The sequence below is a fragment of the Hirundo rustica genome, chromosome 3 (assembly GCF_015227805.2).
Source record: "Hirundo rustica isolate bHirRus1 chromosome 3, bHirRus1.pri.v3, whole genome shotgun sequence".
NCBI lineage: Eukaryota > Metazoa > Chordata > Aves > Passeriformes > Hirundinidae > Hirundo > Hirundo rustica.
Genome location: NC_053452.1, coordinates 18,983,678 through 18,996,888, shown reverse-complemented (window position 1 = coordinate 18,996,888; position 13,211 = coordinate 18,983,678). Strand labels below are relative to the sequence as shown.

General features: G+C 42.0%; 1 protein-coding gene across 1 annotated transcript in view; it reads right to left on the bottom strand.

Annotated features, from left to right (window-relative positions):
- Positions 1-1,229: 1,229 nt before the first annotated feature.
- The window catches only part of SUSD4 (sushi domain containing 4), a 72,388-nt gene continuing 60,406 nt past the window's right edge, over positions 1,230-13,211 (bottom strand). The window contains exons 5-8 of the mRNA XM_058420100.1: positions 5,754-5,945; positions 5,089-5,233; positions 3,535-3,917; positions 1,230-2,298 (exon numbers count right to left, since the gene is read on the bottom strand). Coding sequence (XP_058276083.1) covers positions 2,270-2,298; positions 3,535-3,917; positions 5,089-5,233; positions 5,754-5,945 — 749 coding nt within the window. The 3' untranslated portion in view covers positions 1,230-2,269. The remainder of the gene's footprint in view (positions 2,299-3,534; positions 3,918-5,088; positions 5,234-5,753; positions 5,946-13,211) is intronic.

The window sequence follows — 13,211 nt, the reverse complement described above, 5'->3', positions numbered from 1 at the left end:
ACAGAAATTAATAAATGGAAGCAAAAAAATTTAATAAGGAATGAAATTTCACGAGCCGCTAGAAGACCAGCAAAGATGGATTTCATATTATTTTACCAGGCATTTAAAGCAAATTCAATACTTTTCACGGGCATTATGAATCTGAAATCACATAACTGACTGGAGGCTTGGGGCGTGCTTCAGTTCAGGGCTGGTTTTACAGCACTCCTGTCTTGTTTGCCGGAGTGATAATTCCGAGCATCAGTTGGTCATGCAAACACCTCTGGAAAGCTTGAGATCTAAAAAAAGAAGGGGTAGCCAAGAAAGTACAAACACCTGATAGATGCATCTCTAGGATAAACCTGAACATACAGCTGCAAATGAGACAATTCAGGACAAGAAAAATGCAAATACTGTGTAAGCAAGAATGGAGGATGATATGGAATATGTCTCATTTTTCAGTACCAATTGCTGTGTTTTCATCAATCTTACCTTAGGAAAATTGACATAATTACTTCTGCTCGCCACAAGTTTTGGTCTGCTTTTGCTTCTTGCTGTCATGTACAGTTGCTGATGGGATGCTAATAAACACTTTTCTTGAATGGTTGCAGCACATCTATTATTCCACTACTGACTGATTCATGAGAGGGGCCACTAAATTCTACCACAATACAAAGAAATCATCAAACAATCATGAAAAAATGACAGAGAAGCTTGTAGTGATCCTCTATTTACAGCAATAGAGATATTATTAATTTACTTTGTACATATAATCAGAACTCCCCTTTGGTTTAGATTAGCCTACGTGATGGTGATCTCTGTCATTAACACACAGTGAGTTATTCCTTCAAACACTGCCAGTTTGTTTCATCTGCACAATACCAAAAATAAGACAAGAAAATCTGCTTGGATTTCAGTAAGTACATGAAACGGCGAGGAATTTTCCTGACAAAGAACAAACAGCCTGTAGTGAGCCCCTCATACAGGCTTTAGCACAATGCTCCGGCACAGCCTGCAGAGCAGAGAAAACCCTTAACAAAACCAACATTGCATCTGCAGAAGCTGTGCCCCTGCACGCCCATTCTGTGTGCTCTGCTTAACCAAAACCACTCTCCATTTCCAGCTGGATAATGGACGTGAAGCTGAAAACGCCACAGGACAGGTGTTCTGCTACCTCCTATCTTCTGGTTGGAGCTGGTGAAAGAAGTGAGGAAGGGGAAAAAAGGCCAACTACACAATAGTCAGACAAGTCAAAAGAACTGAAACTCAGCTTTATTATTTTTTTAAAAAAAGTATTCTACAATAATGGCTCAGAATACTACCACAATGTACAGGGACAAGGCAGTGCTCTGGGCTATGACTGTAGATTACTCTCATATATATATATATATATATTTAAGAGCTTAAGAAAGGTTGAAGCATGGCAGTTCGACATTTCTTAAGCATGTGTTTCATAATTTTAACATCCTCTAGATCTCTCATACTACAGCAGGATTTATCAAATGCAACGTGGTCACAGAAGTCTTGCATAAATACAAATATTGATAATTTACTTTGAATATTGTCTATGATATAAATTCTGCCTTACCTTTAAAAAAAAATCTCCAGATCGTTATGTGACCTGGGAGTCTTTCCTTTTCTTTCTCTTTAAGAGTTTTTAAATATATATATATATTTTTATATATTTGCTATTTTACATCAAAGTATATATGAATCCCTTCATTTCTGTTATATTTTTTTGCAGACATGGTCTGAAGCAAAATCACCGACAACTAAATCAAAAACTTCCTGGTAATCATAGGAAAGCAAAAGAGGGTACTTCCTCTGTTTTTTGTGTTTCAGTACTGATATTTTTTAAACTTGAAAGGATTCTTCATAAACTGGAGGTCCATAGATCATTTAAAGCAGTCTTTATAAGCAAATTTACATATTTTGACATGCTTTTGTGAGGCAGTTAGTATCAAAAACCAATAGCATTTCTTACAGAGCCATATGACTTTCTGCGATGCAGATAAACATTTCATTTCTAAAAAGCCACAGTTCTTTGTCTACATCTGCTCTCATCAAATCCCCAGGATTCATTCATAAAACTGTTGCTGTTCCCAATGCTGACGGTGTTATCCCTGCTGTGGATTAAGACATACACCCAACCTGGTGACATCATCACGTGGAAGATTGATAAGTAGGAAAACACCCTCCCCAAATCCACAGAGAGTCTTTTCTGTCTCGGAATCCTCATGATTCGTGTCACCCAACAGTGCAATGTGACAAAGACACGACTCAGTGCAGGCTAAGGGTCTTCTTCCATCAAAGGAATCTCTAGGAGAAACAAAGAAATACCATTGGCTGCTGATTGCAATTTCCCTTTTCGCTTTTGCAGAGTATCATTGTTACCAATTCTACAAATTCAGAAACAGACATTGCAAATATCTGAACAAGACATGGGATATCGCCAATTCTAGACCTGTCCAGGTCCCTGACCCTCCAGGGCAACCAAAGGAATGCCCTGGACTCTAACAACTCAGACTCCCAACACCTCTATGAAAATTAGATAGCTAAAACTACACAGATTTTCACACAGACAAGTGAGGACTTACACACAAAACCTAAATGTAAACATCCTTGCTACTACATTAATCACTGAAGCAGCAGACGTGGCAGGGACTTTAACTGGCAGCCCCATAATTTCTTCCTCTCCTCCTGGGCGTCCTGTTCCCCTTTTGATAGCAGTAAAACTACCCAAACCTCTCTGAAGCAGAAGACTTCCTCCACCCAGACCTTCACCCACACTAAATTTAGGACACTGAGCTTCAGCTCAGTGAAAGTGGAGAGTGGGATATGAGCCTCTCCCTCTAAATGTCTCCCAGAAAAGCCATCTAGTTTCCTTAGCGTGCTGAGCAGCACCAATCAGAACCCCATGAAATGGTGTCAGTACATGCTCATGTTCGATTTAAGGGCACGGCAAGCTCCCTCCTGGCACATGGACCTGTGGGCACGTTCTCCTTTTGCTGTGACTTCCATGTCCCTGGCTTAAGGCTCACACGCCTCAGATGGAAGGAACATTTTGCTGGATGCACAGACATGGTGAGTTTGTTAATAAAGGCTGCTAATTTTGGCCCAGTGTGAAAATATGATTTATTTTCTCTTTCAAGGAGAAAATCCTGTTATTTGCTGTGAAAGCCAGGGTTTGTGAGGGAGCTGTGAACGCAGGAGTTGAGGAGCAGATGAACAGACCGGCACAGGCAAGATGAGGGTTGGCTTTGCTGCTGTACACAGGTGTTTGCTGACATCCCTGCTGATGAGGCTGGGATCTGAACAGGAGCCTTCTGGCCTGGCATTCAAATGACATGCACCGCAGCTAGCAAGGACATACCACAGACATGAAACTCTGTAAGCATGGAGTTTTATGATTTTAAAAAAGTTTCAAATTAAGGTGTAGACAAAATTACAAAGATAGTATGAGTGAGTCAGCTGAGGTTAATTCCTGCTCTGCCAGTACAGACAAATGATGTCCCCTGTTCATGGACTCACCTATTGCACCTATGCAAGACTCACCATCTGTGATATCGATCCGGGGACTCGTGGATGCAGCGTCCCCGTCAGTGCTATGGGATACATCAGTTCGATCTGGGCCGGGAAGTGCTGCCCCTGGGCACGTCAGGGATGGGTACAAACTTTGGAGCAGTTCAGAGGAACCCGACCTACTGTCACAGGTCTCAAATTCACTGGGCTGCGTGTCTGGAATCCTGGGACCGGGATAAGCAGGAGGATTCTGGTCTTCTGTCTGCAAAATGTGCCCCTGCTCTGCGGCAGCTGAGTATCCGGGTGCCAGGGCACTCAAGCCGCTGCTGACAGCTTCATCGTAGGAAGGCAGCATGACAGGAACACCATCCACCACCACGAAGTCGGGGTCGCCCATGGAGCCCTCCTGGTTGCCTCTGTGTCAAACACAGGTTTTCGCAGAGAAGGGGAGCATGTCAGCAGCAGCTCAGAGCAACTGCTGAACTTCAGCAAACACAGCACTTTCTAGTCATGCCAAATGAAGGCTACAGGGTCATTAACATTCACAGAAATGTTTGCCAAACTGTGCTTGGGTTGACAGATGGAATCTGCTACAACTGGAAAAAGTGAAACCAGTAATGGGAAGAACGGTTCCAAGAAGGGAATGTAAACAGGTATCATGGACATAAGACGACAGATTTAGTTCACCAGGCAAAAGTGTGTGAACCCCTGGCAAAATGTATGCTAGAGCACAGAAGTGTTTACAGCTCAAGTAAACGGGCACTGATATCACTACTGCTGGATGACAAGGGTTGGGTGGCAAGATTTGTGGCCTCCTCTGGGCCTTGCTTTCAAAGGATGGGGGCTTCCTTAAACCAGTATTAAGCTGGTTTCTTTTTTAAGCAAAACATTTCTATTAATTGGGAAGGCCTGTTAAACCCTAAGGTATCTATTTAGTAGCCTATTAAACACAGTATAGTCCGGGCAGGAAAGAATTGGTCCCAGGTACCTTGAAGACATGAAAACATCTGAAACGGAGAGGGCTGAAAGCCATTTTAGTAAGCTAGACAAGCCCAGTCTATAGTCCTTCCTCATGACAAATGACAAATACTCCCAGCTCCGTGATATTTTATAGAAATAAAGGAAGATGCAGAAGATGTTTATGAATCGTGATGAAAATAGCACTAATGAAGGTAAAGCAAACCTTTAATATAAATTTGTCCATAGAGAAAAAAGAAATTTTTTCTTAAAACTTACATTACTAAGTCTACAGTAGTTAAAAAATTAATTCCCCAAGCACTTGAAAACGAGTATTTAAAAATATTGTCAGCTATTTTTACAGGCAGAAGCAGCAGCTCTCAATAGAAGTTTGGTAATTACTCCCAGAGCGAATCTGGCAAACTTTGCCTTTTATCTTAGTTGCATGAAGGATTACTGCAGGTTTTTGGGGGTGCCCTTCCACACCAGTGGTTCAGGGACTTCTGCTCAGAGCAGAACAAAGATTCTGCAAGGTTCATGAGCTGCTCCACCTCTCCAGCAAGGAGTGCTGAGTGTGAAAACTGAATCAAGGCCCTCAACCTTCAAAATAAGAAAGAAACCAGTACAAACCGTGGAAGGAAATGTGTCTTAAATTTGGTCTGGAACATCCTGGCTAAAATAACCAGTAGCAGTACTAATAAAACACTGGTAGCCGTAAATGCCACTATTTTCCATGTAGTCAGGAGGGTCTCCTGTGTATTTGGCCACGTTTGTTCTGTAACAGAAAGACAATGCAAGAGTTGTGTTTGTATATTCCTGTTGTTATTTTATATTCAACACTACTCAGAAGTGCCAGTTGGGACCAGACATTTTTTATATGCAACTTGTAAAAACACACATAAACCCTTTGCCATGTACCAAAAGCAGTCTTAACATTAAGCTGTCACAGAGGCTGGATCTTGCTTTTTCCTCTTGGCTGGTCTTTTATACTTGTAATCGTGACCTTAGCATGCACACATATCAAAACACCCAGATGTTAAAAAATACATTTGGAGAGGTAATGATCAAAACGGTTTAGAATCATTCAGGATCTTGGGAATGCATTATTGTTATATTTATTATATTTAGCCTTTTCCAAAACCCGAGACTCTTGAAAGTAGTAGCGTCTTAAAATCAATGCTCACTCACTGAACCATGACATAGATGAAGTTCACCAGGCATTACCAACCTACAAATCTGCTCCAAAATGAGGGACCGTAAGAAGACAGGACCGTTAGGATAGGACTCTCCCTTACCTGTTTTGACACAGTACACTTGGTAGGAGGGGAACCACTCCCCGTACTGGCAGGTGATGTACTTGTAGTCGTTGGTGAGGGTGTAGCCAGGGTCACAGTAGAACTCCACCACCGTCCCGTGGTTGTAGCGCTCGCAGGGCCGCGGGTGGCAGATGTAGTCTCCGTGACTCACCATTGGAGGTAGCGGACAAACTTGGGCAAACAAACAAACAAAGAGAACAGGAGAAAGACGTTAATGCCAGCCACCCACGGCTGGGCAGCTTCAGAGTGTCACAATGCAGCAGGCACACGTCAGGCTCCCTCTCGGCTCCCTGCGGTTCTGGGTACGTCTCAGTGGCAGACTGAGACTGCCCAGGCGGGCCAGGTGCCCATCCACACTAGTGGAGGGATGCACATGCCAGGGGGTCACTGAGGTGGGATCTGGGAAGCTTCCAATCCTTATGGGAAGAGGAGGGTGAGAGGAAGACAAGAGGGGAGACACATGCCCATCAGGTGGCTGCATGGGGATGGAGCAGGGCAGTCAAAAGAAGGAGAATCATGCTTTTCATGAAGCATTTATAACTCAGCTGTAGCATGCTGTTTTTTGTTCCATTAACATAATTAAATGGTTATATGCATTAATTAAACTCCTTTTAAAAATAAGTTTGCCATCAGCAGTGCTGCAAGAGATAGAAAGCACCTAGTGTCACTTAAGCGTGTGCAGTCTGTATCACTGTAATTTTATTAAGCTGAGCCTAAAGTCTACTGGTGGTATTTATGTTTTGTTATTTCTGAACAGCCCGACTGATCTCAGTGGGACCACTGGTGGAGCAAGGTCTTAAATATAGCAGAGGCTGAGCCTGTGTTAATTAAGTAGAGTGGTTTACTTAGGGTTAGGTAAATAAGAGAGAATTGCAGTATAAACATGTGGGACTTTTCCTATAGGCCGTGAAATGACAGCCCAGGCAGATGAACTCCATGGAGAACTGAGGGAGCACTCTGGAAAACAGCAGTGGGGAAAGCAGCTCACAAGCAGTATTTTTACAAGAGAGGAAACTTTTCCACAGTGTAAGTGTTGGTTGATTACTGCTTTCTTAAGTGCTTCTAGCACAGGGCAAAAAAACACCGTATAAAGTGTAATGATGTTTCAAATGACTGCATACTGACCCAAAAGGGGCTTCAGTTGCTGGATGGCTGCTTTTATTTCCCTTCAGAGGCAGTTCCCATCTGGCTCCGTGCCCCATCTACAGGCCCTTCACTTCATGCCTCTCTCATGCAGGCAAGACCTACTGCACTGATTTAAATAATGAAAATGACATCTCTTGGAAGAAGAATCTTCCCAGAAATTACAATTCAGCTGCTTCTCCCTGTGAATCTTGTTACATGAATAATGCATTTCATAAAAAAATACACAAGATATTAAATGAATCTTCAAGAGAGGCTGATTACAATGTGCAGCAATGTCTATTCCCTATCCTCTGGAGACACGGTTTTGTTTGCATTTTCACTAGCAAGGCTTAATAATAACTTGAAATCAGAGTAAGTAATTCACATAAAAATTCACATCCTCGATGCTCTGCACACTTTCCAAAGTCTCTGGGCCCACTAGAAAGAGGAATACTTTACTGGGAAGTCAACTCAAGATTGAAAACAATTTTCTTAAGATTAGGGCGAGGTTGTCAGACTGAAATAGTAGGAAAGTACCTATTAATAATTCTTACATTAAAAAGAAAATGATCAGTGAAAGCCATGATCCTGGCCTACCATAAGGAAACCTGGTGTATTTTTATTACCTGTGCTTAGAGCATGAGAACAAAGGAAGAGAACAATTTAAGCTCCTCTGTGACTGAATTTTGCCAAGCTCTAGCAGTGCACAAGAGATGTGTAGATGCCTATAACCTTTCCAGCAATGAGCAAGTAGAGCACACCTTATCACAAAGAGCAACACTCTGAGAACCAAATTCTCCCCTCCAGGAACGTAGCTGCTACATCATCCCTAACCTCTTAATGTCATTGAGAGCCAAAGCAGCCTGCTGAATAGAAAAATCCCTCAAAGCTGACAACCCAGCAATGTGGGTCAGCTCAGGAATGACACATTTCCCGGCAGATTTAAAGCTTTACACTGCGGGGACAACCCAGATATGGAGCTGTCAGTCTGTTTACAAACAGAGGTGTATTTTATAACACCCAAAAATGAGAATATCACTCTTTGTGTAGGATATGTCCCCAGTACTAAAAAGAGTGCCACCCCTTCCACGGACACATCCGTATTTCAAGGGAAATGCTTGTGTATTAGTGCTGCCTGGAGACTCCTGCAGACAGTATTTTATTGCCCTGTCAAGTATTAGTCATGAATTAGTTGAGGTTTACGGGGTCATAGCTGCCAACAGCTCCTGTGTGAAACACTGGGAACCAACAGATGCAATGGAACAGGTTTGAGATTGAGGGCTTTGAGCTCAGCTGAAACAGTGCTTCCTTCTTATGTCAGCTGGAGTGCAAGAGTCAGGGATTCTAACTCACTCGGAGTATCATTCACCACCTCCTGTGAACTTGCTGTTCAACCAGTTTCAGGATCCCTTTAACACTTCCATGGGCAAACTGGCCCCACTTGTAGTCTGTAGCACTCAGGTTCAAAGACTCTTTTCACAAATCAAGTTAAAGATACATCACAAACAACCCTAAATGAACTGACTTTGAGTTCTGGGCAATTAGTTGTACACTCAGTCCTTTTCTCAACTTCATATCCATAGTCATCCTGATCCAAGATCCTTTAAAGCCAGTGGAAGGACAACCAGCTTGTGGCCTTGGTTTTGATCATAGAAAAGAAAGATTATCAAAGTCTGGAGGGCTGCTGAATTCTCTTGGCTCTCTTATTTATGCCAGATGCCAGTGTATGATACTGGTTACACGGATTAAAGGAATGCGTCAGATCAAATATGGAGGGAAACTCAGGTGACAAACCTAAGGCCACTGAAGTTTTTTAGGAAAGCTAAAATTCTAGCATTCCCAGTGATGAGCCCTGATTGTGTTTGGAAATTACAGGCCATGGACTTCAGGCAAATGCATCAAATTCACAGAATGAAAATAGCCATAAACTGATTACAATAAAAGCAGATCTGACAGGTACATTTTCACAGCCAAAGCCAATAGCAGTGTGCACAGTCATCATAGAAACAAGGGAATTCTACTTCAGAAAGTTCTCACAGATTGAAAAAAGCCCAAAGTACTGTTCTTAAATATTATACTAAATCTTTACTACCAATAGCTTTCAGCATCTTCACTTTATAAGGCTGCGGAGACTTTAATGCTCTAATTACAACATCCAGCATGGATAATCCAGTAGTATTTTCTGACGACCAGCATTAAAAGACCACATGCCCATGTCCTTAACTTTGGAGCTTGGCAGAGGGACGGACATAATTCAAACAGTGTCTGCTGGTGGTTCTGCAGCAGGTGATCCCGGGCTTCTGGATTTGTCTTTGTACCGCAATTGGCCACAGAATGTAAGGGGATTTACAGGAACTTTATAGCTCAGCATTCTCAGCTGAGAAGTTGAATCATTCATCAAAAAGAAAGAGCAATTGTGTTTATATGGCAAACAAATCCCTTGTTGCACACTCAAGAGTCCTGTTACTCAAGGAAGTTGAAGGGAAAAATTCCTGATTCGATTTGGTGGACTTCCCTACCTGCTCCTAGGAGCTGCTGGAGCTGAGGCCTCTCCTCTGAGATCAGCTTTCTCCTCTGGCTGAATTTAATAAGGACTAACGCTATCAAGAAGAGCTTGAAACCTGGGGAGCTGAGCCTTGTGTTAGCAGCAGTGTGACTCTGTGGCCTGGAGCAGAGGGAAGGGCTGGTCTGCCCCACGGAGCGTCCTCTCCATCGCAGCCTCCGCAGAGCCGCATCCCTTGGAGCAGGGCCACGAGGGGGTGGCACAGGCTGAGGGCACTCGAGGAATTAATGGGGGTCACCCAGTGATTTTTCCTACCCATTATGGTCAAGAAACTTTTTAAACTCTGCCCGGAGGATGCTGCAGTAATTCTGCGGTGTTGACACTGGAACTGGTGGAGGGAGGGAAGATTTTTTTGGCATTAGCATATTCTCAATTAACATCGATAGCACAGAATAAAGACATTGCATGACTTTTTAAAAGCCACTGCGTTACAGATATTTACACAGCTCAAACCCCATTTTTTAGACAATGTTCAAAGGCTAGGGGCTTTAGTCTGTGGTCAAAGTAGACAGGTGGTAAGTCACTCAGGTTTTGCCCAGTGTTTTTTATGTGAGCCAAAAACTAAAAGCAAAAATGTCTTGAAGTACAGGACACTTACTTATTTAAAAAAAAAAAAAAAAAGGGGGGTGAGGTGTAGGAACAAGCACGCTTATTTTCCACCTGTGATTATTTGTCTCAAGCTATTAATTCACCTTTTGTGTAGGACATTAATTTCTTGGTTAGCTGGGTTAGCAGAAAACCCCAGTGTAAGGCCAGCCATTTCTGTCTGACAGGGATGGAGAGGATTAGAGACATTTGCACCTTATCAAGAATAACACTTCTTCCAAGCACATTGTGAATGCCTGCTCATTATGCAAAGAGTGAGAACAGATTAAGATGAAACTTCCAGATGAGAAAGACACAGATAAAAACCTGCCAGTTCCACTGTGCAGGAAAATGCTGGTGTGTCTCACTCAGAGAATCATCTAAAACAGGGAGACATCTGTCTGCTTTGCTCACAAACTGGAAGAGAACAAGAGTTTCTGCTGACCCTCACTAGTCATTTTTGTACACATCAGGACACCAGTTATCACCAGGAATCTGGGCACCTGTCACCTGGCTACTGCATCCCAACCAAGGTTTAATTCAAGCTGTCGCTTACTCCATGAGACCACAGCTGTGCATGTCCCAGCAGGTCTGACCCTTCCCACCAAGGGTGGCCAGGTCCCCACCGGAAGGTTTACTGGCTGGCTTCTGGATACTTTTCCATATACTCCCTCTGTACAAACCCTTGCTTAGGGTTGCAAGATCTGAAAATTGTATTTTTTACAGGAACATAGAAGATGAAGATTATGTTTGTTCCTTTTCCTTCTTCTTTATGAACAATGTGCTAATAAACTTGGTTTCTTGGTTCTCTCAGTGTCATCGCCCTTCATACCTACAGAATAAAACAAATCATCAACCAAGAAGTTTTTTTCATAGTCATAAGAATTCCTGTCCAGTTCACCTGACAGACCTGTCCATTTCCACAAATATTACCAGCAAATGAATCACACCTGCACTGCATAGCACAGAGCCTGAGGAAATTAATTCTGCACTTTGAATACTAAAAACAGGATTTTTCTGTTCTATACTTAGATTTCGATTTACAGAAATCTACAAAACCCAATGCATTTTAATTCTAAAATAGAAAAAAAAAAATCCCATTAAAATATTCAGTATTCTAAGTAGGATGGGAGAAAAATACTGGACTTAACTGCTCATATCCAATCAAAAGCTTGAAGAAGAAATTTAGAGGTTTGTAAAAGAAAGGAAATAGCAAATCCAGTTGCTTTAAAATAAGCCCTGTCAAAACATCTCATTCTAAGAACAGCTGCTTAATGAGACTTTTTTTTTAATGATACTCTTCACGAACATAAGCAGAACAGGAAGCATTACTGGAGTAAATTTTCATTTATTGTGAACCTCAGCTTAACAATATCCTAATGAAACAATCTTACAAGTAATGCTGCTGGCACTGTGAAGGGAGACTTGGTGCCTGTTACAGCTGTACTGGACCAAACTTGGAGGCTGTTGAATTTGTGTTCTGAAAGTGATGCCACGCTTTCAGGAGTTTTTCTGATTACTCATTCCCATAGCAAAACAACAGCACCAAGAGCAATAACAGAATAGAAAATTTGATGGAAGCAACTGAGCACTCAAATATAAAGTAAATCCTATTTAAGCCTGACTGAAGATGTTAGGTAATGAAGATACGAGATGCTTACTTTGAACTCTCAAGTTGCCAGAGAATTTTTTTCTTGAAAGCCTAGAGCAAGAATTATTAATAATATTGCATTCTTAGCCACTAGTGTCCAAATTCTTTTCAGTCTTAACCTTTCTTGATTACTTGACCTTCACAATGCCACTTGGATGTTTTCTCCTGAAAAGACACCTAACAGGTGAGCAATTCCTTCTCAACCACTCAGCAAGTCAATGTGCAAGCAGCCAGGAACACACCCCAGGGTATGTTGGCTGTAGCCCTAGAAGATCGCCCCAGGGTAATTCTGACCCAGCTTTGACACCGAGGTAAGATTTCAATGTGCACACAGTGAGAAGAACTTCTCACCTTCTTCAGAGTGTGAAATAAATTGAATAATTAAGTGTTTTAAGAAAAGCTCCTTCTCTGTCTAGCTTTGACAAGCACCATCTTGCTGAGAATTGCATGAAACAGTATAAAACTAGTTCTAAACACGTTTTAATAATAATTTCATATTAGCTGATTCCAAAATGGAAACAGACAGCGTTTTACAATCACTTATGGTACACACTTCCTTCCTGGAACTGCAAATTACACAGCAAGTTTTACAGTTCCAGCCAGTTGAGCTCCTACAAGAGCATCATGCCAAATTCACACTCAACCTCAACACCTCTGCCCTTCCCAGCACAGTATCCTGTGAAACATTGGTATCAATGCTGAAGTCTTTAGTTTCAAATGCATTTCACAACAAATACAGGATGAAGCACACCCCAAGTGATCTTCTTCCTATAAATTATCAGTTAAACAATGAAAGTTTTATTTAAACTACAAAAAATTGATGAGAAGTTTGCAGCTAGAGAGCCAGGACTTCTTTTAACAAATGGCCCACAGTTATATTTAAGGAAATATTTATGTTCATTATTAACATGTGAGTGCTTGGAGCACTGTGGTCTCATTTACAGCAGATAATTCTGGCTTTCTTCATCACTTGCTTCCAGTTTTGCTTCTTCCTTCCCTCATGAGTGGATGGCTTTATGATCAGCAATGGTCTTTTTAGGACTTTGAGAAGCAGATGCTGGAAACTATACAGACACTTTGCAGGGAGGAATTAGAAAACTCAAAAATCAATCAAGGTTTGGTATTTGACAGGCATCCCAGGATAACTTGAGGACTGGAAAAGGTCAAAGTGCTTAGAAGTATAATGGAGAGGGGAGAGAGAGCAGTCAGGAAGCTGGCTAAGAAAACCAGACAGCCAAAGGCTCCTGTCAGGAATGTCTGAAAAAGCCAGTGCTCACTGAAAGCTGGATGTATCAGTGGGCTTTTATGCTACTTTAATCCCTCTTTTTTGAATGGCTTTTCCTTCTTTGTTATAAGCAAGAATCCCTTGAGCTTGTGTGGGGTTACCTACACCTGTCATCAGGGACTGATGGAGACAAGGAATGCTGGAATAGACAAGCTGTAATCCAGGGCTTAGCTGAAGGCTGACAAAATCAAGCTATACCACATAAGGAAGGAAAAAGCAGGTCCCATC